The sequence below is a fragment of the Rhagoletis zephyria genome, unplaced genomic scaffold (genome assembly GCF_001687245.7).
Source record: "Rhagoletis zephyria isolate East Lansing unplaced genomic scaffold, Rhagoletis_zephyria_1.1 Rzeph_scaffold_00131, whole genome shotgun sequence".
NCBI classification, from domain to species: Eukaryota; Metazoa; Arthropoda; class Insecta; order Diptera; family Tephritidae; genus Rhagoletis; species Rhagoletis zephyria.
Genome location: NW_016157215.1, coordinates 412,375 through 439,641, shown reverse-complemented (window position 1 = coordinate 439,641; position 27,267 = coordinate 412,375). Strand labels below are relative to the sequence as shown.

At 34.4% G+C, this 27,267-nt stretch overlaps 2 protein-coding genes across 2 annotated transcripts in view; both read left to right on the top strand.

The window, feature by feature from the left end:
* The window catches only part of l(3)80Fg (dnaJ homolog subfamily C member 16 l(3)80Fg), a gene marked incomplete at its 5' end in the record, with an annotated part of 406,562 nt that overhangs the window by 34,953 nt on the left and 344,342 nt on the right, over positions 1-27,267 (top strand). The window lies entirely within an intron of this gene.
* LOC108381070 (uncharacterized) lies at positions 2,730-4,894 on the top strand. Its single transcript, XM_017637484.1, has 2 exons — positions 2,730-4,521; positions 4,572-4,894. Coding segments are annotated over exons 1-2 (1,263 nt in total). The 5' UTR covers positions 2,730-3,260; the 3' UTR covers positions 4,574-4,894.

Here is a 27,267-nt window from a genome sequence, read left to right as displayed (position 1 = left end):
CAAAAATTGTAAAAAAAAACTTTTATTTTCAGTCTCTGATTTATATATAGGTACATATACATAATAATATGTATATATAAATCGGAGACTGAAAATAAAAGTTATTTTACAATTTATTTTCAGTCTGATTTATATATATGTACATATTAACTTAAAATAAAAGTTATTTTACAATTTTTGACACCAAAAATGCGTAGTGAAAAAAATATGCTATAGCTTTTTTAAAGGTACCATTAGACTCATCCCCCATTGTAGATAGTTATTCCTCCATGACTTTTAAAAACCTGACTTTTATCATTTTGAGCAAATAATATTGATTAACTCTACCTTCTATTTTTTTTAAGGCAAAAATAAAAGTTGAAATTTGCCTTTTTTTGAGCAGAGAATAATCAGTAATTTTTGCTTTTTATTTTTTCAGGCAAAAATAACAGTCAAAGTTACAAATCAAGTACACTGAGGGAAATAATGCATAGCAAAAATGAATACTTTATCTTTGATTACACCGTGCGACAGTCAATTTCACACACGAAAAAATTAATATATTCACAAAACTGGGGGCCAAATATAGTAAAACTGCGTTTTTATTTTTTTTCTCTGACGTCAGGTTTTTTTTAAAGGACTTTGAAATTTCTACAATATTATTGAATAAAAAAATTATTCAAAAGATTCGATGCATTGTTGAATAACAATATGGGTATCAATTAAAAGAAAAAATTCTGTAGAATAGCAAAAAATAATTTTTGGGTGCACCAGGACGAATAAGTATTGAAGATGTCGTTTTAAAACTTTATCCTTGAATATCCTGGGAAACTTCCAATATTTATTTTTGAAAAAAATATGTCAGGGACGAATATGTTAACTACCACTTCCTCGAATTTCGTCCTTCTAACTTCATTAGTTTTAAATAAAAAAATTTTACACCTCTCTTTATAAGATATTGATAGTTACAATATACATAAATTAAGATACTGGAATCATTATTATTTAACCATGTACACGCTCTAAAAGAACAACTGATATACCTACGGTTTAAATACCTTAATTGTTTTGTATACAGGGGCGTAGCCAGCCTTTCATCTAGGGGACAGGAGTTTATATAGAGGGAAAAAATGTTTTTACTATTTTTTTTTTGTGTATATAAAACGAAATTTTTGGGTTAAAGAAAGTATAAGTTTTCTGGTAGCCTTTACAACGATACCAATTTTTTAAAAATCGGTTAGGTACTTTTTTGTTTAAAATATTTTTCCTTTTAAAAAAGGTATTTTTAGCTTTCAAGTTTTTTCTCAAATTTTTATACACGAAATATACAAATATGCAAACCCGAAGAAAGGGTATTTAATAGCCTTTACAACGATGCCACATATTTCAAAATCAGTTAGTAATTTGTGTGTTGAATTTTTGTTCTTTATAAAAAAAGGTATTTTTTTTATTTTAAGTGTTTTTTCTAAAATTTTTAAACACGAAGTATACAAATACGCATAGCAGAAGAAAGAAGGTTTGATTGCGCTTACAACGATATAAACTTTTTAAAAATCGATTAGTAATTTTTTTGTTTAAAATAGTTTTTTTTTATAAAAAAAGGTATTTTGTCCTTTTAAACGTTTTTTTCGCAAATTTTTACAGAAAAAGTATAAAAATATGCATATGAGAAGAGAAGAAGTTCTAATTACGTTTACAACGATACCAACTTTTTAAAAATCAGTTGAAAATTGTTTGAAATATAAGGTTTTCAGTTTTTCGAAGACCCGACCTTTGCCCACTTATATCACCTGTAATATAAGTTAAAAAAAAAAAACAACGTTATAAACCATTTAAAAAAGAGCAAAAGCCGGTCTACGACAGTATTTTTCGTTTTTTTTTTTTTAGTTATTTACATATAATAATAAAAAATAATTTTTTACCATATATCCTATTTCGAACTTCGAAGGCCCATATCTCGATTTCGGAGGCTAACTTCGAAGAGAATCACTTTTTTACCTATGACTCAATCTCTTAAAAACAAAAAAATGGTTTGGTCCAATACCCAGCGGAGTGCTGTTCAGTGTAATGATTCTAGTATCTTCATTTATGAGTGTATATTGTAGCTATCAATATCTTATAAAGATAAGTGTACATTTTTTTATCTAAAACTAATAAAGTTAGAAGGACGAAATTCGAGGAAGTTGTAGTTTATATATTAGTCCTTGACATATATTTTTTTCAAAAATAAATATTGGAAATTTCCAAGGATAACACTGGACCACAAATTTCAACTTTTTCTCTTTACCAGAAACGCCGTTATGAAATTCTTATGTAAAATCACCCCCTGATTCCGAAAATCAAGGTTATTTTTAATTCTATGGTACCGTTTTTGAGATATTTGCAATTTACCGTTTTTGCAAAAAAAAAAAAAATGGGTCCACTTTATCATATATATCTCAAGAACGAATTAAGCAATTCCAAAACGGTTTGAAGCTTTTAAAAGGTAATAAAATTTTCTATAAACTGTGCATACAACACTTTTTGCTAGGCCCTGTAGATTCAAAGATAACGAACAATCATTACCGATTTTTTCAATTTTTTTTGTAAAAATATAAAAAAAATTGTACTTTGCGGGGAAGGATCTCGAAAACCTTTTATTTTTTTGCAGATTTTTTTTTTCTCCCTAAGCTCTGTTGTATTACAAAAAAAATAAGCTATCATCGAAGAAAATCGATGCAAAACTACGTAAGTTATAAGCGATCAAATAAAAATACCCAGGTTGCGCAACTTCAATGTATGTACCTATACATACATACATATATTAAAGGTATAAAGTGCAAGTGAGATATTATCCGGATAAACGAATAACACCATAACAATGATAACACTTTTTCTTTAAATAAATCAAATAGTACTTTTAATACTCGAATTGTATTATAGTAGGTAGAGTGGTTGCATCGAAAGGAAGAGTGGTTGGGTTCGAAACCTGCTGTAGGCATGTAGTTATAAACATGTATTTCCGTCAGTTATGGGTAAGTATGCAGGTAGATTTTCAAAATTATAAGACACAGAAAATTTCTAAAGCCTACATCTAAAACAGGTAGTATTTTCTTTTCCCGACTTGTTATAAAAAGGAACCTTTCTGTCTAGGTAAGATTTGATTTTTTCAATTTTATTCTTGTTCCGAGTATAAATATGAGTTAATGCGCTTTGAAACTTCATAACATCTTCAAGGCTCGCCGGAGATAGTTCAGTTCATAAGTCTAATTTCAAAACCGTGATTTATTAAAAAAAATGAAATGAGTAAAAGGACGCGAGAATTTGAGTGTAATAAGGATCCAGATATGTTCTGTTTCATGTGTGGCCAATATACTATCATAAGGCGACGACGAGTGTTCTCAGATCATATCAAAACTTTATACTCCAAGTATTTTGGAATTGAGCCTAAAAATGCTGAAAAACCATGGACACCGAACACTTTGTGTACATCGTGTCGAGTAGAATTGATTCAGTGGGAATCAGGACAACAAACAAAATTTGATACACCAATGATATGGAGAGAACCTACTTGCCATTCAATAGAGTGTTATATTTGTCAAACAAAAGTACTTGGCGTTGGAAGATCAAGAGGAGTAACCTATGCTAGCGTACCTACAGTGACATTACCAGTACTACATTCAACGGCAGTTGCGGATCCAGTTCCATTGTCAACAGTAACATCTGAGTGCGGGGGATCAAGTTGTACTGAATTTCGCATGGAAAACGAAAGAAACGTTCTGTCACAAGCACAACTTAATGATTGGATAAGAGATTTGGAACTATCCAAGGAAAAGGCCGAGATCCACACTTCTCGTATGCAACAATTTAAATTTGTGTCATCCGATGTTAAGGTGACATATAGTAGAACTCGTCACGAACCATTTTCCAAACACTATACCAAGAAAGACAGTATATGCTACTGCAACGACATCCCTGGTTTATTCAAAGAGTTTGGTCAAACATATGATTCAAAAGAGTGGCGATTGTTCATAGACGGCAATAAACTGAGTTTGAAGGCTGTATTATTGCATATTGGTAACAAAAAGTCTTCTATCCCGATTGCACATGCAGTAAATACAAAGGAAACCTACGAGGAAATGCAAAAAATACTCAAATTTATCAAATATGAAGAGCATGATTGGAAAATATGTTCTGATCTCAAAGTCGTTGCAATGCTATGCGGTCTACAAAGTGGCTACACCAAGCACTGCTGCTTCCTCTGCAAGTGGGATAGCCGAGCTCGTAAGGACCACTACGTCAGAAAGGATTGGCCGGAAAGAGTCGAGTTTACCGTTGGTGTGGATAACATCAAATACACCCCTCTTGTCAAGAAAGAGAAAATCATACTTCCACCCTTACACATCAAGCTCGGTCTCATTAAAAACTTTGTTAAGGCTTTGGACAAAGAAGGCGAAGCATTCGACTATTTGAAAACAGTTTTTCCAGATATTTCTCAAGCCAAGATAAAGGAAGGTATTTTTGTTGGACCACAAATAAGAAAGTTGATCAACAATAATCAATTCAAAGGACTACTCTCATCAGTTGAGGCAGCAGCGTGGGAATCCTTTGAAAAGGTCGTTGCTTCTTTTCTCGGTAGACACAAAAGCCCTAACTACGAGCAGATAGTGAACGACCTAATCAATAATTATGCGAAAATGGGCGTAAATATGTCTTTAAAAATTCACTTTCTCCACTCACATTTGAGCTTTTTTCCGGCAAATCTTGGCGACGAAAGTGATGAACATGGCGAAAGGTTTCATCAGCAAATGAAATTAATTGAGAATCGATATCAAGGATTCTGGGACGTCGCAATGATGGGTGATTACTGCTGGTTTCTCATAAGAGAAACCGATCCTAAACTGAATAAGCGTCAAAGTAGAACACATAATTATTTCGACAACATAGTAAAATCAAATTAAGATAAAGATTGTTAGAATATAGTATAAACATAAATAAATTTAAAAAAAAAGTTAAAAATATGGGTAATTTCATTCATAAATTGAACTTTTAACTCAATAGAAACAGAGCATAGCTAGATATTTCACTCTTCTTTATACCATACATACGTTTTGAGGTATACGTTGAAATTGCGCAACCTGGGTATTTTTATTTGATCGCTTATAACTTACGTAGTTTTGCATCGATTTTCTTCGATGATACCTTATTTTTTTTGTAATATAACAGAGCTTAGGGAGGAAAAAAAAATCTGCAAAAAAATAAAAGGTTTTCGAGATCCTTCCCCGCAAAGTACAATTTTTTTTATATTTTTACAAAAAAAATTGAAAAAATCGGTAATGATTGTTCGTTATCTTTGAATCTACAGGGCCTAGCAAAAAGTGTTGTATGCACAGCTTATAGAAAATTTTATTACCTTTTAAAAGCTTCAAACCGTTTTGGAATTGCTTAATTCGTTCTTGAGATATATATGATTAAGTGGACCCAATTTTTTTTTTTTTTGCAAAAACGGTAAATTGCAAATATCTCAAAAACGGTACCATAAAATTAAAAATAACCTTGATTTTCGGAATCAGGGGGTGATTTTACATACGAATTTCATAACGGCGTCTCTGGTAAATTTTGGCCGTCGACCAGTGTAATCAAGGATAAAATTTTAAAAGGACATTTTCAACATTTATTCGTCCTGGTGCAACAAAAAATATTTTTTTTTAATTCTACAGAATTTTTCCTTTTAACTGATACCCATGTTGTTACTCTACAATGCACCAAATCTTTTAAATAATTTTTATTCAATCATATCCTGGAAATTTCAAAGTCTTTAAAAAAAATCCTAACGTCAGAGAGAAAAATTAAAAACGCCGTTATACTACATTTGGCTCCTAGTTTTGTGAATATATTGATTTTTTCGTGAAGAGAATTTATTACCCACGTATTTGACTGTTCACATCTAAGTATGTATATGCAAGTTTACGTACCCTGAAGGAAAGATTAGTCCAATTGCTCGAAAAATATAGTGGTAGGGATAGTAGTTTCGTATCTAGACCAAAGATAGTCCAAAGCTTTAAAGCAATTTAATGTATAATAGGTGAATTGTACTAAAGTGGTTCGAATGTAATGCATAAGGTATGAGTTTTGTTCTAAATTGGTTACAATGTCACGCAGTAGCGGACAATGGGCATGATTAACGATTTACTGATATGTAGGCACTTACAGCCGCACTCAGAAACATTCCTTAAATTAGCTCTAACGGGCACTTAACTAATGATCGTTGAATCTGTCAATTAATGTTTCCTCTCAGAGTTAAAAATTATGAAATAAAAAATTTAAGTATAGCCCCAGTTGCGGCCCTTTATTCTTGTGGCATCACTCACTTTTCTCGTTCAGTTTGAAATAAAATATAAAAATAAGTTTTTATATAATTTTCCGCGCACTGGCTCAACAGACGCAATGGCTGAGAGAGCAGAGTACTGCCGTGCTATTCAAGAGATCCGAGTTCGAGTCCTAGGGCAGGAAAATTTTCCTTTTTCCTTTTTTTACTTGTTTAATTTTTATAAACTATCTTTATCGAATTATTTTGCTTTTTTGATCTAATTTGCTTTTGATTTATAGATTTTCTTGCTTTAAATAGGAAACAAATTTTTTTAAATTTAATTAAATTGTTTGCTAAAAGACAAACAAGACTAATAACAGGCCAATTCTGGCATCTGTCTTTCAACACACCTCAGTCTTTCGAGAGACCAAAGTCTTTATATTTCCGCAACTGTCTTGAAAGCTCTTTTCTGTATTTCGAATTAGTAATTGAAAGATGTGCTAATAGTATTATTATATTTATCATTTAGCAAAAAGTTTTCTAAAAACGAAACGAAATGAAAAAAATATCTTTTTAAAGGTAGAAAAACTAAAAATTTGAGAAACTGAAAGTAAAAGAAAAAAGATGAATTAAAAAATATGCAAACGTTAAATAAAATAAAAAATATGATTTTTTAGGCAATAAAACTTAAAAAAATTGTATTAAAAAGAATTCCTTGCCGAGGATTGAACTCGTATCTCCTGGATAGCACGAAAGTGCTCTGCTCACTGGGCCATTGCTACTGTTACAGCAACGTTATCGAAATTGAAATTTATTGAAAACAAACAAAAAATTTCAAAATCATTCGTTAAAAAGTTAAGTAAAGGTTTTTGTTTACTTAACTTTAATGTTCATTAAATGCCGTTAACGAATCATTAACTGACTCTGAGAGGGAATTTTTTCAAATCGTTACTGATGGACACCTTAAGTAATCATTAAACGGCTCTGAGTGCGGCTGTTAGTCAACGAATTTCCATGTGCGGCGTTGGCATGTAGAGGGAGTATCCGGTTAGAAAATGTGAGAACCTCGCATTTGAGTCGGCTATATGTATACATGCAAATAATATCAATGCATTTTCTAATGCATGTATGGGTGTATGCATTTGTATGCGCAGTTAAATGTGTTACAATTTATGGGTTTTTATTAATTTCTCATGTTTATGTATTTTACTTATCTTCTATTCTACAGTGGACTGTATTTTCTATGTGTCAAAAAGTATTATTCTACGTATATTTTTTTATGTTCAGTTTTATTACTCTGGCAGATGTATGTATGTATATATGTATGCATACATGTTCAAAGATGTTTGAACATACCCAGTAGAACTTGGGAGCATCGTACGATTGCTCGGTGAGTACTCCCTTGGGAATATACTAATACTCCCCATTGCTCCCTATGCTTCTGTGTATAAGCATGTAATTTTGTATACTCCCTTTAACATTGGATGTCCTAGGAGGGGGAGTAATCCCTTTTACCTCCTAAACGAGCAATCGGGGAGCACACACAGAATTATCATCCCACAAACCTTCTAATGGAGCAATACGGGAGTACTCCCATAGTTACCTCCCAGAAACCTCCCAAAAAGACAACAAGGGAGTGCACATAGAAAACATCCCATATACCTCCCGAACGAGCAATAAGAGAGTGATCCCATTAGAGGCATCCCGAAAGCCTCCTATAGGAGTAATAAGAGAGAAATGATAACGAACATTTTAAATTAGCCAAATAGATTTTGCTATTTATTAAATTTTTTATTTAACTTTTTAATCAGGTGCATTTGTGGTAATCTTACAAGACCTTAACAGATATAAGTACGAGATCAGATAAAACATAAATGATACGTCTTACATAATTGCTTAATTTTAGAATTATATTGCAGAGAAATCATATGAAAGTAAAACGTAATAATAACAAAACGGTAAGATAAGATATGCACATATAAGTATGTACTCGTATATGATTTCCTGGTTGTCAAGGATGCTTGCCTGGTCAGGAATCCACCAAGCGGGGAAATTGTGAAAGTGACTTTTATTATCTGATATCTTTGTCACCAATGCGATGTTTAAACCCGGGGGTCACACTTAAATGCAAACACTAATTTGCGCAATCTGAAAGGTATTTAACGGTATATTTGTAAGTAATACAATGCTTAAAATATTTAAACAAAAGTTGAGGTACATACCAACGGACTTTTATTAAAATCTGTGTGCTATCCAAATTAGATTATTGTGTCCTCCTTATGCGCCTATAAGAAATATTTTCTGTTGTTTTTTTTCTATGATAAATTTTTTTGAAAACACAAAATTTCTTTTGAACGAGGTGCGTATTGCTCTCCTATCAATCAAAAAGAAGACTCTTGGATTTCTCGCTTAGGAGACATCACTTTTTAATCCTAAACGAGTAATAACGGAGTACAAAACCGACAAATCTCGCTTATTGCTCCCAAATCATGCATCAGGGAGCATTCTTTAATTGCTCGCTTAGGATATCTCTCATTACGTCCCTAAGCGAGCAATACAGGAGGACAAAACCGACAAATCTCGTTTATTGCTCCCAAATCATGCCTCGGGGAGTATTATTTCGTCGCTCGCTTAGGAGATCTCCTATTTGATTCCTAAACGAGTAATAAAGGAGTACAAAACCGACAAATCTCCCTTATTGCTCAGAAATCAGGTTAAGGGGAGTACTCTTTTATTCCTCACATAGGGAGATCTCCCTTCAGGTTCTAGTGGGTATTGCCGAGGGCAAAAAAGTGATTATTTATGGAATGTATACTAAACATGTTCAATTTATTTTACAATTGAACATTTTGCGGGCGGCCAATACTGGTGGGAGATTCAAATTGAATTTTTAAATTGGTTGTTTTCTTCCGGATGAATTTCACGTAAACTACTAATAAAATAATAATAATTACTATACATAGTATTAAAGATGTGTGACCTGTCACGTGAAGTCTAATCCCCTTAACTTCAATCGCTGCTTCTTAAACTCATCTAAGCTATGTTGTAAGCTGCTGAGTTCTTGTTGATAATTGATTGTTGACGAATGGAAAGTCTTAAGCTGAAATTAGTCAAGAACGCAGAACGTATACTTAAACACAGTCTGTATACGCAGAATTTTGTCGATTACTGGAGCCCTCAGTGTTGTTTACTACAGTGTTGCCACTCATCAATGCCGTTTCATAAACTTACCTTTTCAACTACAATTTTTCGTGCTATAATAGATCGTAGCTAAATATAAACTACTTAGTTTTCAACAAAAAACTTTATTCAATAGTAAATTTCAAATATTTTAAACGTATTTTGAATAGGAAATTATACCTTTTTTACCATTTGCGAAACTGACGAAGTGGCAACCATCTATAGAAGGAAGAAATCAGCTGACACGGAAAAATCTAAATTCCGCAGATTTCTGCGCTATGGGCTACAACTACAGAAAAATTCTGCGGTGTTGAGATTTCATTTACATGGCGCTCTGGTAAGACAGATCGTGTCAGCTGACTCGGGTTTATGTACCGGTAGGTTTACGTTCTTGACTAATTTCAGCTTTAACCTTTTCATCTTCTATGACATCAATGGTTGTTATCCAAGCTGTTTGTGGGTCGAAGTATGTTTCAGATGACGTGATGGATGAAGATGTTAAAAACCCTCCGTTGTATCTCAAGTTGCACCCAGGATTTAAGGTAAGAATTCCCTGAGGTGACAAACTTATCCACTTTGCAGCTGAGTGACCACAGTTCACGCTAACTCTCACTGTGTTGTAAAGCTTAAAAATCCAGGTATTGGGCTTATGCAATTCAACCCAAAAATCTTCGTTTTAGATTTGTTGGAACATGCAGTTGGCAGCCTTCGTGTGTTTGATATCAGATACTTCGCACGAGTTATCGGTTGCTGAGGTCCAAGGCCAATCTCCGTAGCAAATGTAATGGTCGCTATTGGTTTTACGACATTTATTTAGTTGCGCTTGACTTAATAAAAAATATGAGTCAAATTCGAAACTTGAAAATTAGTAACTCTGATTTAAGCTTAGCTACTACAGTGATATTTCGTTTGCTTATCGGTATTGCGATTAATCTGAAGACTTCTGACATTTGGGATTGTAATAAAGGTATTTCTGCGTGAAGTACTAACTTATTGTCTACAATCATTCCCTTCGAAGTCATAGTCTTAAAGACTTCTTTAAGTTCATTGTCCCCTTCGCCGGGTAATTTCAATTTTGATGGCAACTTGAACTTTATCTTTTGAATTTCTTTAACAAGCTGAGATGGTTTGATTAGGGATGGATTTATTCGCTGGTGATAAACATCAATGAGCATATTTATTATTGCTGTCTGTGTGTTTTCACACTCATTTAATATCGATTGCAACTGCATGGTGATTAACTGAAATGACGTTGAGAATCTATAGTTGTTGAAGTAATTTGCCGTTAAATTTTGGATGTTGTTTATTTGATTGTCGATTTTAGTAAATTGATTATTGACATCTGTTGTAGTTTTTCTGAGGACGTTGAGTGTACCGTCGATTAGTGAGGTTTGCTTTTTAATCATGCTTTCAATGTCATTTTGGTTTTCAAATAAGTTTTTCATATTTAGCTCCATTATTTCTTTATCATCACTGTCCATTAGTCCAAAGAGTAAGTGATAAAGTGAGCCTATGATTACGCGGCGCTCTTTTGGCTCTTTTTGTGTACATAAGAAGCTGGTTGGTCGATTTTAGTAGTTCATATTTACTATTTAGATTTTGTGCTACTATTTCACATTGTTCGCTAAAGTAAACAATTTTTGGACATAAGTCCTTTATTTGCTTTAAGTAAATTGGCATGCTTTCAATTTCTTTGAAATAAGATTCGAGATTGTAGTATATTACCAAGTTCCAACGAGAAGCTATGACATCTACTCTGCCATAAGACTATTGAAAAGGCTCGTTTGTGTGATGAAATTTGTACTTGCTGTTGCTTCTCCTTTTATATTAAGTAGTTTTACAATAAGTACCAAAAATACTAGAACCATTTCAGCTACTGACCATTTAGGTCTTGTTAAATTATTATTGGAAGATTTTGTGAAAGTATAGTTAGATTTCACATTTTCATTTTGAGTACCCTTTTCGCCATCTTCAATACAATGTAATGGACACAGCTTTTGTATTGATCTTTTAATAGTTCCATCACTTGTTTTTATTGTAGATACGCGGACTTTATCATCTGTACCTTTGTGTATTTGTGTTACTTTACCCAAAGGCCATCTTGATGGGGGTGTGTTTTTATTTTTTATTACTTTTATTTGGCCTTTTATGTTTAAATGGTCGACTTTCCATTTATTTCGCTTTTGCAGTGTTACAAGATATTCATCTTTCCATTTATTCCAAAAGTCTCTCTTCAATTTCTGAATGATTTTCCAACGGTCTAAAGCTCCGATCTTTCCACATCTGGCGCAACTTCTGGAATATCCAAAAGCGGTCTGCCAATAAGGAAATGCCCAGGCGTAAGAACGTTGTTGTCTTCTTTTTCAGATCCCAGCGTATACAACGGTCATGAATTAAGTACCGATTCTATTTGGCATAACCACGTTGACATTTCTTCGAAGGTCAATTTGGTTTCACCAATCACTCTTCTTAGGTGGTGTTTTACGGATTTTACATCTGCTTCCCAAATACCTCCGAAGTGAGGACTTTCCGGCGAGATAAAATGCCATTCAATCCTTTCATTTGCTAATATCGGGGCTACAGAACAGTGTTTTTAATAGCGTTTTTAAATTGAGACTCTATCTTCGATTTGTTCCGATGAAATTCGTTCCATTGTCGGAATATACGTGAGAGCTTTTTCCTCTTCTAGCAAAAAATCTTCTCAAAGCTGCTAAGAAGGTTTCTGTCGTTAGATCCGACACTGCTTCTAAATGTATAGCTTTAGTTGCCATACACACAAATATTGCAATGTAGCCTTTATATGCTTTAATACCTCTATTTTTGGAGCACTTAATAAGTAATGGCCCAGCGTAGTCAACACCTGTATGTGTAAAAGGTGAAGACTGCGTAACTCTCATCTCAGGTAGGTTTCCCATTATTTGATGAGCAGTTTCTTGTCGATATCTAATGCATTTCACGCAATTTCGAATACACTTTTTAATTTATTTTTTTAGATTTATTACCCAGTACTTTCTTCTTACCGCTGCTTCTACTAATTGGCTGTCACCATGCGATGTTTTGTTATGTGCATCCATAACAATTAACTCTGATAAGTGCGATTTATTAATAATTGCTGGATGTTTTTGCTCATACGATATATTTGAGTTCCTCAGCCTACCGCCTACTCGTAACACACTCTCACCATCGATAAATGGATACAAGTTTGATAACTTACTGCATTGCTTTACATTTTCTTTTTTCAGCAGTTTTTGAAATCCATTTTCAAATTCTTTATGTTGAGGCCTTTTGATTATTTCTATTTCTGCGGTGTTTAATCTTCTGATGATAAATATTGCAAATGTAATTTCGTTTTTCCCAGTTTATTTTTAAAACGCAATACATAGGCAAATACTCTAACTAGTTTTGAAAAAACTGGAGTATTTTTCTGTAAGAGACTCTAGAGGATGCTGTTCATTAATTTTACTCACTGCCGTTACCGCGCATGTTGTCTTCTCGCTGATTGATTGGGGCCACTTGTCTTCTGATTCTTTCAACCAGTCTGGACCATTCCACCACAATTTGTGTATTTGTAATTTATAGGGAGGAATTCCTCGCGGTGCTACGTCTGCTGGATTTTCTTTAGAAATTACATGATTCCATTTTGCACTTGGAATCAAATTCCTAATGTCGCTGACTCTAGTTCGAATAAATTTGTTTTTGCTTTAGTTGGTTTCTATCCAACTTAAAGTAATAGTAGAATAGTAGAATGTATAGATTTTCGTCTTTTGCTTAATCGTGATTAACATTCGATGTAATAATTTTGATAATAGGTGAGCTGCACAAAGCTCTATTTTAGGCAAAGTTTTCCTATTTTTTATCGGATTCACTTTACTTTTTGCTGCTACAATGGTTATTTTCCCATCACATTTAATGTACACTACTGCTGCGTATGCCTTTTCTGATGCATCTGCAAAACCGTGCAGCTCTACATCCATCATTTGAGATGTTTTAATCCATCTAGGGATTTTTATATTACACAGTGCACTTATATTTTTTATAAATTCAAACCATTCCGTTTTTAACTCGGCTGATAATTCTTCATCCCAAGTAAGCTTCTGGGTCCAAAGCTTTTGAATAAATATTTTTAACCCAATAGTTATTGAAGTGGATCGAATATAGTGGATAAGTTTGACAATATTTGTCGTTTTGTGATCTTCTTTCTCTCTTTCAGGTTGATTTCGAACTTGAATTCATCTCTTTTAGGATCCCATTTAAGTCCCAAAGTTTTCACGATTTCATCACTTTTTATTAAATAATTTTCTTCACTGCGCTGTTGCATTCTATCTTTCAGTACCAAAGAATTATTCGTGAGCCATTTTCTTAAATGAAAACCAAACTTAAATAATTGCTGCTCAACTTGTTGTTTAATTTCACTACACTCTTATACACTATCTGCTCCGGTCTTGAGGTGATCTTTTTTCATTGCAGTCCACAGCGATTTTTATTAAGCTGCGTACTGCCAAAAATGGTGCTGAAGCTGTTCCGTAAGTAACAGTAGTTAACCTGAACACTGTTAATGGCTTTTTACTGTCATTTCTCCACAGTATGTTTTGATACTGTTGATCTTCTTTAAAAGCTCGAATTTGACGGAACATTTTTTCAACGTCTACTGTCACCACAAATTTCCATAATCTCCATTTTAAATTATGTCAAAAATATCTTTTTGTAATTTGGGTCCCGTGTACATTACATCGTTAAGGCTTCTCCCGTTCGATGTTTTGGCTGATGCGTCGAATACCACCCTCAGTTTCGTTGTGGTACCGCTTTCGCGAATAACAGCTTGGTGGGGAAGATAATATTTACAGTCTCTTTCATCAAATATTCTTACCATATTTCCCAGTTTTTGGTATTCGTCGATGAATTTGGTGTATTCATTTTTCAAGTTGACATCTTGAGCCATCCTTTTTTCCAGTGAAAGAAAACGTGCCACAGCTTGCTTCCTGGATCCTCCCAAAGCGCAGTCTTCTTTAAAAGGTATCTTAACGGTAATCCTTCCCTTTTCATCTAGCGTGGTAGTGCCTTTATCAATTTTTAGACACAACTCGTCTTCGTTGGATGACTCGGTTTCAGTCGGGACCTCTTCCAGTTCCCAAAATTTCTCTATACTGGTCATTGCTGAAAAAGTTTTGTTATTGTCAGCGGTTGCTGTGACAGCTTCGGAAAGTATCCAACCTAATTTAGTTGATTGCCCTAGTATGCCACACTTTCTGATAACGCCTTCTTCCAAGATGTGACCAAATATATCGCTGCCTATTACAACGTCAATTCTGTCTGACTTGTTGTACAAAGGGTCTGCCAAGACATAATTCTTCCATTTTTCTGGTTGAACACTTGTTAGCGCCGGCAGAACTAAGGCTTCTGCTGTCACTAAGTAGTCGCTGCTAAATCTTGGCTGTATCTCTATTTTTATTTTATTCTTAGAAACGCCAACTTTGGTACCTCCAAGACCGTATATTTCGGTTTTCGATTTCATTCGAGGTAGATTAAGTAACTGGCTAGCCTCTTCGGAAATCGTGGTTTTTGTGACCCTTGATCGACAAGAGCTCGTAGTAAAATATGCTCGCCATTAGCTGATTTGATTCGTATTTGAGCTGTGGCTAAAAGCACTGCTGGTGAGTTTCCCTTGATACCATTGTGGTCACTTTTCCGACCTCTTTTGGTTTATGGTCTTCATGTAGGAGAAAGTGATGTTTAAACCCACATTGTATGCACCTTTTTTCAGGATTATGGCACTTAGAGCCATAGTAGTGCTCCATGCAAACGAAGCACAGTTTAGTTTTTGTTACAAACTCTCGCTTTTGCTCTGTTTTTAAAGTCTTGAAGTTTTTGCAGTAGGTGATTTTATGACCTGGTATTTTACAATACACACAGGATGTTTGTCCCCTTTTTGAAACCTATTTCAATTTTTACTAGAAACGGCTTCTAAAGCAAGATATTGCTGTTCTAAAAAGCTGAAAACATCTTCAAGAGTTTGGATTTATCTTGTCTTCTTTACGCTTTGCTCATATAGGAGTAGTCCTTCTTTATCAAGCTTTCTTACTAATATTCTTGCTAAAAATGGTTCAGCGTCGGTGAGGTTGATACTCAAACCTTTTATTGCATAAATGTATTCTCTTGCTTTATCTAGACAACTTTTTAGACTAGCTGCTGATTACCATTAATTGTTTGCAAATCTAAAATTTTGCCAAACTGGGATGTGAACAGCAATCTACGATTCTCGTATCTGTTGTTCAATATTTCCCAAGCTGCCAAATAATTTTCGTTGGTTGCCGTCAGATGTTGTATCAGACGTCCAGCTTCACCTTTTAGGTATGATTTTAGTCGATTCATCTTTTCAACTTTAGAGTAGTGCGAGCATTCGTGTATAAGACTATTAAATATGTCTTTGAATGTCGGCCATTCTGACAAGTCTCCATATAATGGCGAAATTTTAATATCCTCTACCTTTAAGTTAGGCGTAGGACCTGATCTTTGTGATTTTGTTGTTTTTCAGCTCTGAAACTGACATTCTTATGTCATGCATTTCGCTATCACAATCATCCATTATGTGTCGCATATCTTTATTTGTGGATGAATGTTCTTCATATTTTTCTTCAAGTAATTTATACTATTTTTCTAGAGTTTGCAGAAATATTTCTGAGACCTCCTTTCTAATTTCATCTCTAGTCCTTGAAGCATATTTCTCAAATCGAGATATTTGATATTCAAGTTCTTGTTTTACATCATGATTATTTTGTGTCATCCCATCACTTTTCTTTAAATTACAAGCTTCTGCAACTTGCTCACATTCTGCATTGTATTTTTGTAGGCTTTCAGCAATTGCTCGCATCCAGCCAACATAATAATTTGACGTTAAATACAGTTCAGTTTCTACACCCAACTTAAGTAACTGGTAATGGTTAGATGTGAATTTCTCTCTTAGTTCGAGAATATTTTTCTTCGCGTCTTCTGTTGCACGCGTTTTTCAAGTTTGCTTAGCCACGTCTTGAAATGCTCCTCGAAACTCTTCTGTTCTTCTAACAATTTTTGCTTAGTAGCCATTTTAATTGTTTTCTTTTTTAATGAATTTGATCAATTTAATATTGTGTTTTCTTCTCCAAAAGAACCGTTGGAGGGAATTGGTTTGGTCGCCTAGTTGACCTTGCTGTGCCTCGACTCACAGCCGTTTGTTCTTTTGGATACAATAAATAGATTATGCGTAAAGTCTCGTGCTTTAACGACTTACAAATCTGATATGCCTATACAATTAATAGGGCTTCTTTATAATTATTTTAAGAGCGGAAAATCTGTTCCCGTCTTTCCTTGCCGCTTGAGCTCAATTTGTTTTAGGCTCGTATGGACCAAAATGTTCGATGGAGAGCTGAGTCACTTGTTCCTTACCTCGGGTGGGGGTGACAAGTAATTCTCTGCAATGCTTGAACTACAAATACTCTTATTTTAAAATTCTCTACCCCTTACCACTGGTGGGGGGAAGTAGAGTCTAATAAAATAACAGGTTAGTACTTTCAATATTATAAGTTTTACCTCTTACCACTGGTGGGGGGAAGTAAAACTTTAATATAGAAAGAAGAATAAAAAGTGTTAAATGCTTTACCCCTTACCGCTGGTGGGGGGAAGTAAAGCATACAAAATAAAATATAGAAGAAGAAGAAGAGTGTTATTGAGAGTCTTTACGATTCTCATCTGTTTATTAAATATTTTCCTTTTATATACAAATTCTAATTCCATTTTCCTTAACTAATTGTAAATACATATGTATATGTATGTGTGTATGTATATGTTGTTTTGGTATGTATTATTTACAAACCAACGCTTTGGTCTTATCATAATTTTAATTTTAATGCTTGCATTTGCGTCGGCTATATGTATACATGCAAATAATATCAATGCATTTTCTAATGCATGTATGGGTGTATGCATTTGTATGCGCGAACATTAGATTAAAAGAGATCAACGCATTGATATCTTATTTCGGTTGTGTACAAAATATTGACAGTTAAATGTGTTACAATTTATGGGTTTTTATTCATTTCTCATGTTTATGTATTTTACTTATCTTCTATTCTAAAGTGGACTGTATTTTCTATGTGTCAAAAAGTAGTATTGCACGTATATTTTTTTTTGTTCAGTTTTATTACTCTGGCAGATGTATGTATGTATGCATACATGTTCAAAGATGTTTGAACACAGATGCTGTTTCAGAACGAACGCGGCCATTTTAATATGAAGCATCGTAATTGAATTGAATATTTACCAACATACAGTACTTTCAATGACGTTTATAGTAATATCAATTACGTTTCTATTTGATTTTAATATTTTTTCCTCAGTGTTTTCCGGAGTTGTATGTATTTGAGTGTTATAGTTTTAAAGCTACTCTCTGGATTCTAACAGCCCCCTTACACACAAATACCAGGGTTATATCACCCCACCTTGTATGAACTCGCCTTGAAACTAACATAGTATACCAAACGCATAGCTTTGATTTGAAAGGGTAAACATCATTGGATTCAAATTGCGTCTTTCAACATTTTGCATGATCAATATCATTTAGAGTTTCAAGTGAACGAGGGTTACTGATTCATTTTTTGAGATATAATTAATTTACATATTTGGGAGAAAAAGTGTATTTTCAATGTCCGTTCACAAACTACAGTGACAACCGAAAATTCACCTGACGAGTATCAACTAGCGTAAAAATTAGGACGCTCCGACGCTGACGACCTTAGTGCACTGATTTTAGAGTAAGTCACTGAGTCCCACAGTTCGCAGTATATAATGATGAGATAGAGAAAAAATCCTAAATATTGGAATTTTACTATCATGTATGAATACTAACGATTAGGCGTAGTTTGGTTAAGGCTCAAAAATGGTCTTTCTCGAAGTTTAAACAAATTTTGACCAGCATTGTTTTCAAGATGCCGGTAATTTCACAACCCTGAAAATCAAGTTTTACATGCCCTGCGACTAAATTTACATATTCACGATCTTGCAGTTTCCACTTAATGATGTGTAAAATTTTTCTCGCGGTAAACTAAGCCATAACGAGAATTGTGAACTCCTCGAAAATCCGTGGGCACCGGATGCTACTTTTAAATTTCCGCCTTCGACCAATCGTAATTTGAAATTTCAATTATCATGTCTTAAAATGTGTCAAAGGTAATTTTCTACACTTCAATGCGTTGCTAATATTGAAATTACTGTTAGTGGTATTCATCTTAACCGATAACTTTATCAAGCAAAAATTCTTATAAAGTTAGGAGCTCTGTTACATTAACGCCCCATACTCCCTTTTCGTTTAGACTTGCGACAAAGTTGCCATGGCTCCAGTTAATCAAGATTATTGAGTGAAATCGTTCGAAAAATGTATCTGAAATGTGTAAACGAGTTTCCATAAAAATTTTGAACGTTGATTGAAGTTTACACAACTACAAGTTTATACGGTTTATAATGTTTCTTAACATGCATCTTCCCCATGTACCTACGGATCATTGTCCAACAATATTCCTAGACGGACTCATGCAGCTAGGCGCAAAACATTCTGTGGCACTTTCTTCCAGTGAACGCTCCTTCTTGAATAAATCATAATTACGAAGTAAAACTGGGGAACAAAGATTAAATGGTTTAGCTTTTCTTAACATCCACAGAGATATAGAAGTTACGCAAGACCGATAGAATACAAGATTGCGCTGATTGATGTGAAATCCGGCAGAGTAACGTGGATATTACGTCATCGCAGATTTGCCCGAGGAGAGAGCTGAGAGAGATCTATCAGTATGTATATGTTTTGCATGTATATGTATATGTATGTTACACAGGCAATACACAAAATCTCCTATGACGTCATATATCTGTCAAAATTTTCAAGAGAGAGTTAGCGGTATCACAATCAGCGCCACCTTCTGTATTCGTTTCACCATGATAAAACATGTAAGTGTAGCGCCTGCTTTGCCATAAAGTAAATGTGTATATGTGCGTTTGCCAAAAGTAAAAGTAAAATCATTCCCAGTACCTAAATCCCAGTATTCGTATGTAGTGCGGTGCGAAACTCTGCTAACCCGGCGAACGATAAGGTAGTTCTGAGTATGTGTGTATGAATGTGTGATCTTTCGAAAGTGGAGCTTCTGAGTGTGGTTGAGCGGGTAGAATGTGCCGTTTGCTCAGCCTGGTCATCCCTTATAAAAGGCCGTCAAGACAGGCAAACGGGATTAATTTCTAAGTGGTGTTAAGATAGCCAGTGGTCTAAATAGTGTGCGTAAGTTTCGAGTGCCGAATATTAGAGAAAAAAAACGGTTGTAGCGAAGCAAGCGGTCCTAGGAGATACCGCCAGCAAAAAGGTCACCGGAAAACAGGCATAGTGGAATTCTTTGAAATCTTAGGTCGCCAGCGGAGAATATGCGAAAGGACGAGAAGGGTTTGGGTGGAAGAATCCCTATAGCTTGGGTAAGACCCCCTTCTATTCAAGTACGCACGCCAACGCACAAACACACAACGCGTCGAAGATACTTTCATACCACTGGGCACAAACTACATTCACGTCTGTGCAAAAACACACACGCCACGTCCAATATAGTTGCATCTGATTGAACACCATCAACATTCGCACAAACACAACACATAGGTGAACTGTTGGCCGGAAGCCCGCGTCGTAAAATTCCTACCAGCGTTGCTTCCTGGCCAAGATCGTAGCCGTTACGCGCCAACCCCATTTATGGGGATATACAGCCATACAAACCAGAGCAGTCGATCAGCTGTTTCATGTACATAGTCCATAGCAGGTCAACGAACGCGGTGACTAGAAATACCCGTATAGTATATGTACTGAGGAGAAAATTTCCTTGCGAATATATGTACATATATGCACGAAGACAAATGTGAGTACAGACATAGAGAGGAGAGTGCAGAAGAGTGGAACATCGGAGCGTGGGAGTGCCAAAAGGTGGATCTTAAGTGGAGCCAGCGATCAGCGAAGTTAACTTGTCATTCCCAGCAGGAGCAGAGGTTCAACGCAACGACGTCAGCGTCACCGAACATCGCCAGCGTCGACATCAGCCACCAACACCGCCTGGAGCAGAGCGGTCAAGTGAATTTGGTGACCAGGATTTTTCTTTTTTTTACATTCTAGATGTAGATATATATATTGCTGCAATTTCCCTACTAGTTTTATAATTAGGAGATTTAGGTATATAATTTTAATAACCCTTTTGCCTAAGCTCGCTAGTTTGTATCGAGTTTTGCCCTTTTCGGATTACCTTTAGTTATTATTGAAATTCTTACCTTTGTGTAATTGCGGCCTTTTTTTTTGAGAAGTATCCTTGGGATCATTGGATTCCCCTTTTAGGCATGTAAATTTGGCTTAAACGCCAAGCACCGGATACTAGTTTCCTTGTTGAAATTTCCACCACATCGGATGGTGTTTTTTTTTATTTTATTCATTTGTTGCACAATTACGTGCATAATTCTAATTTCTTAGTCACTATTTTTCTAATTTTTTTGCATGTAAATTACGTAGTAAGCCCAATAATTCACGTTATAAATTTTACTTAGTTTGTGCAATTATCCACGTGAGTGGAGCAAAAGGGTAATCGTACACCACGTTTGCTTTTGGTTTATCGATTCACATTTTTTTTTTGTTCTGGAAGTTATTTTGGTGTTGTTGTCTCCCCTACACAGGTTCTCGTCAGCGAGCTGGTACCAACGTCGCTGGAGTGACCAGGTGAGTACATTTCATTCTGCTTTTTCTTATATACATACATACATATTTACGTACATAATTTCCTGTATACAATTTTCGTGAATTTGAATATTTGCATAGGCATATGTATGTAAGTATGTACTTATATACTTCTCATGTACCTTGAGATGTTTGGTTTGGAGAACTACGGTGAATTTTTGATGGCTACACATTTGTCATACACATGTGTACAGATTTATACACTTACATACATATGTACATATGCGGCTATTCCATTGAGAGGGAGCATTAGGGGATTAAGTTTTTTTATAGATTTTTTTATGGTAAATACCGTTTTTTGATAAGAAAGTTGCAAATTTGAATTAAAGATCGTTTTTTTTTTTTGGGGATTGTTGGTAGTTGGATTTTTTTTTTGAATTTCCGTTGATTAGTTTATTTTTTTAGTGAAATTCACTTATATTTCATACACGGTCAAAAATTTGGGTTTAATTTTTAAACCGCGCTGGGACTACTGCCTTTTTTAAACTTTTATAGTCTACTTTTTAAACCAGTCAATAGTTTTACGCAATTTTTAATATATTCTGGTTTAAATTTTAGCCCAAAAAGTTCGTGGTTTAAAAATCAAACCAAAATGTTTTAATTCTAGTTTCTAGGTTTCATATATAGAAAATTTGGTTTAAAATCTAAACCGAAATAGAATATGTTTGCACAGCGAATTGTGGTGTTGATTCAAACTCAACATATGAAAGCACATTTACATGCGTGGCTGTAGCTGAGTGTGCAAAGATGCTTGATACAATTGGTTGCTACCAAGGCTGTCCGGGTTCAATCCCAACCAGACGGAGCATGAAATTTAAGATTGTTTTTTTTTTTTATTCTTAATTATGAAAATGTTTGGGTTTAACATTTAAACCGAATTGTTTAAATTCTAAACCCAACATATGTGCTCTCTTTTTTTTAAACTTGGAAGGTTTGTATTTGAAACTGAATTTAGTTTGGTCATATATGTAGGTCAAAAAGTTTAAAATTAAAACCGAAATTTTTAACCGTGTATTTATGTATATGGCGGTTACGTTGTATTATTAGGTTAAGCATATTTGAGAATTGTTAAACAGAGACGGGCGTGAACAAAAAGAAAAAAATAGCATAAAAATAAAAAAAGGAGGAATATACACAGATATTTATAAAACCTAACAATGAATTCAAGGTTTATAGATTTTGAAAGGTGAAGGGCATAAGGTGAAATGGAGTGCTAGATTTCTATTACTTTGGTGTGGGTGTTGCGCTAGTGCAGCAGAGGGGACGTGTGGTGTGCACGTAATGACGGTGAATTCGAAGGGACATTAACGGAGCGCTATTTGACATACGGACTACTGTCAGGAATAGAGGGCGCTGCTAAAGAAGAGGAGTCGCAGCGGCACCCAAGGCTTCGTGGAGTTCACGCAGAAGGGGTGGGACGACTCCACCTGACCGGACTGGCTCTCTCTCTTTTGATTATGTTTTCTTTAAGCTTTCCTCTTTTCTTCCTGGCTCTTTCTCTTAGTTGATTTTTTTTCTGGTAATAACCAGGCATGACTCAAATTTGGTTCGTGTTGCTAAAAGGCAAGGCAGGTAGCAAAGCCCCCCCGACCGACGAGCTAGTCTGGGCCTGCAAGCATGCCTGCACGCCGCCTCGTCTTGCCCAACCAAGTAGCGACTCTACATAAGGTAAAACCGTTCTCTCAATTCGTCGGCCATGATTTTTTGTTGAAGTTTACCAACATTTTAAAATCATATAAAATTGAGAGTAAAAAAAGGGAATTGTTAAAAGTTGTTGTTTGAGATTGAAAATGAGAATGTGTGTTTGAGTTTGTGTGCAAAATTTTAAAATTAAATTGCTTGCAAACGTCAAAAATTTTAAAAACTCCTCTCAGCGGTTCTACTTTCCTATTTTTTTATCATGCGTTTCACCGTAGAAGTTACGCACAAGGAAATATCGGATAAATTTTTTTCTTTTAAAGATGAAGAAGTAGAGAAATGTTATTTCTAATTTTTTCATGTATACATAATAGGTGTGCGATATTTTGATCAGTTTTGGCTCTTTGTTGTATTTGGCTTTATACAACAAACCCCAAACAAACTCAGATGACAATATTTGTACAAAAATGATAAAAATTCTGGAAAGTTTCACCAAAATTTCAAACTTTTTAATCCTTAGAAAACATTTTGGTACGAAGTTTTGTTGCCCATTTAATTTTAGTCTGATGAAGTGAAATTTTTAAGCTGTTTAAAAATCCCTTTGATTTTTTTGCTGGCAGTGTTCTCTATGTATATAAACCTAATTGTTGAATAAACTTTGTATGAAAAAAAGTGAAACACCTTCAACCAAAAAAATCTCATAAGGGAGGTTCCATGGGAAAGTGGACCTCAGTGCGAAAATTATTTTCTCTATAAAACTAACAAACGTGTGGATAAGACATTTTTAAAAATCTTGAATCAACCAAAAAATAACAAATTAAAGCTTTAAATGGATTTCTATTACCTTTTTTTACGTTTTGAAATTCAGTTCTAAGCAAATTTTTTGATTTAGTTTAAAGTAGGTTGTGTTGAATGCACTGTCAAATAATTTGCGATTCATAATTGAAGTGTTTGGTAAGAAAAATATATAGTAGAACTCATCTGCTTTTAATAAAGTTGTGTTATACATTCAATTTTTTGAGTGCTTAATCTATATTATGCGTTATTATTAAGCAGTCTCGGTCTTGTCCAACCCGTGACAAAAAAAGATAAAAGTTGTTATTTAATTATAGAAGTTATAGAAGTTGAGGTTGTGTTTTGTGTTTGTTACATAATGTTAGAAATTCATTGCAAATATTTACCACAATTGCATTGTCATTTCCACGTTGTTAGATAAGAATAATTCAACAGAGAAGCATGTCCCACCCGTGACAGCAATGTGTGGGACAGTTGTCAGATGTAGCTTTACAGGGCTGATAAGCTTTATTTGTTTGTTGGGGTGGACGCAGGGGAGGAGGGGGGACGCGCGGACTCGTCCATTATTTATATACCCTTGTGGCCAGCTGATTAAGTTAAGTTACATTTTGACCAGTTTTGCTTTTTTATTTTATTAATCTAATGTTTATATATAAATATCTAGCCCATTACCTAACCAGAACCACATGAATCCACATTTCAAACTTCTTACAAAAAGTATAGCAAAAATTTTAGCATATTCTTTTATATTAAAGGCACCATTCTAAGATGTAACGGGAGTGAATTTAACCCTACTTGGCTTCTTATACTTTTTAATAACTTATCTTTATATATGGACCACACTAACGGCTCCTTTTCATATAAAAACTTGTGGGTGTCCTTCCCGTGATAAACGTTGTCCTACCCGTGACAAAGGAATTTCGGATTTTTTGTATAATAAAGCCATAATTTTTTTGTAGTTTTTGCTTTGTTTGTGTTCCTGGTTCTATGTTTTATTTGTTTATGTTCAAACAGAAAAGTGAAATAAATTCGCAGAGTTTCCGTAAAATATATCTCCTCCAAAAAGCGGGTTCCTTTTTTGTCTCACCCGTGACAGAAGAAATAAATCCGATTTTTCCCATATAAAAGTAAGCTGGAACTTTGTTAGTATTTTGTAATAACTCTTATAATAGTCAATTAGGTGTAGCTTTATCAAAATGTAGAATTGTTCTGTACTTTATACTTAAATTTAAACAAAAAAGAAAATTTGTTCTGTACAAATGTCCAATCCGTGACGGTGGAATCGCCCATAAATCAACTAGATATTTTGCCAACTTGAAACTTGCCCTTCGTTATTCTAGAATTAAATGGGCTACAAAACTGCATACCAAATTTTTTATAAAGATTCTGATTAAAAAATTTTAAATTTCGGTGAAATTTACAGTTTTTATAATTTTGTCCAAAGTTTGAAATGTAGATTTATAAGGTGTTTGCTGTAAAACCAGTTAGACTTTATAAAAAGCATTAAATAAACAAAAGACAAATAGCCAAAACCACACCTATTATTTTGTAGACAACTGTATGTATTATTGAATTATTAAAAAAAGATTAAAATATAGGCATATTTGGTGAAATTGATTATATGAAAAAAATAAATAAATTTAAACCCCCCGAAAAAAATGTCTGCGTTCGCCCCTGATAAATACAATACATGAAGGCATTTTTTGTTAACGGCATCAGATCTGCACCGATTATTCCATTTTTAAAGCTGAGGTGCCAAATTAAAGGACTTGGCCTCTAATTCTACAACAAGGCATGTCTTTTTTGAATAGGGTTGCCACCTTTTTTACAATTATAAAATCTGCAACGTTGGTTGTATTAAAAAAAATTAGGTGTCAAACGAAAAGGCTGGGCCTGTAGATATGCAGGAAGGTTTACTTTGTTTAATAATAGGGTTGCAACCTGCTCGCGCAAGTTTTAAAAATGAGGTGCTATATAAACGGGTTTGGTCTATAGATCTGCAAGGAAGAACGTCTATTTTTGAAAAGGGTTGCCACCTATTAAAATTTTATATTGATTTTGTGCAGACCATCAGATTTACACCATTCTCTCGATTTCAAAATGAGGGGTCAAATGGAAGGAATTGACCTACAGAAATGGTTGGGATTAAGTTTTAAAAGGTTTTCCACCAAATTATAAATGTATTGGCGAGAGGGTTTTGAGATTAAATTAATATAAATAATAATATAAAATTAATATGTTCGTGATTTTAAGAGTTGCCACCTATTAAAAAATATATAACTATGGACGGTAATTAACGTAGTAAGGACACTAGATATTGGTTTCAAAACAGCTGGTTAAAAGGGCTTTTGTGTAAATGTATGCGCATTTTCGAGGGTTGCCATCTAGTTAACAATTTATTGATTGATATATTATATTTAATTAAATTTGTTTTTGTTATTTTAAGGCCTTTTAACAATTATATTCAACAAATTTTATTGAGCTTGAAGCCGTTTTTAATGGAAAACTTATTGTGGAAAAGCAACAATAATTTGAAAAAATGTCAGAAGTTATAGCTATTTCGGAAATCACCACATTTCCTCATCAGACTTCTTTCCGTAAGATTCGAACCGACGTTCCCACTGACTCAGCCAGTTGCCTACGCAGTTGCAAAGCTCGCCTTGTGAATTCTTGTTGCTTTTTTCCACTATTTCATTTGTTAAGCCAAATACAATCATGTGGTTGCTGGTTTCGTTGGTTTTTGTTATTATTTATATTATTGGAATGTGCTCCTCCTTAAGTTATTTGTTTTTGTTATTTTATGGCCTTGTAACAATTATATTCAATAATTTGTATTGAGCTTTAGGCCGTTTTTAATGAAAAACTTATTGTGGAAAAGCAACAGTACAGTTGCCTACGCACTGTGCTAAGATCGCCTTGTGAATCCTTGTTGCTTTTTTCCACTATTTCATTTGTTAAGCCAACAGCAATCAAGCACAGCTATTGCAGTGCTATTTAAACTCATGTTGTTGCTGGTTTTGTTGGTTTTTGTTAATATTTATATTATTAGAATGTTTAACTTTTAGGTGTGCTCGTTTAAACTTGATCATGTGGTTGTTGGTTTTTGTTAATATTTATATTATTAGAATGTTTAACTTTTAGGTGTGCCCGTCCTTAAGTTATTTGTTTTTGTTATTTTATGGCCTTATAACAATTATATTCAAAATTTTTACTGAGCTTGAGGCCGTTTTTATTGAACAACTTTTTGTAGAAAAGCAACAATAATTGGAAAAAATGTTAGAAGTGATAGTGTTATGTAACTGCTTGTACTGGAAGTCACGGCGGTCTCGGCATGGTTGTAGCCCGGCTTTAGCTCGTCAGCCCTTGTCGTGGTTCTTGCCGTTCCTTTCAGCCCACAGCCATAATAAAAAAAGGAGTCATGTCGGAAAGAGGAAACGGAAACGAAAGATGGTACAGTAAAAAAGAGGGAAAGCGGCAGAAGACCAGTCCTGTCAAGAGGGAGCCGTCCCACCCCATCTGTCTGTGTAGAAAATAGCCGTGAACCCCACTTTGGCTCCAAAACGAAGAAGTGGGGTTCCCTAATCCTGACCGTAGTCCGTCAGTCTATTAATCC

Coding starts and splice junctions, on each gene's coding strand:
- LOC108381070 (XM_017637484.1), top strand. CDS start 3,261: ATGAGTAAAAGGACGCGAGAATTTGAGTGTAATAAGGATCCAGATATG.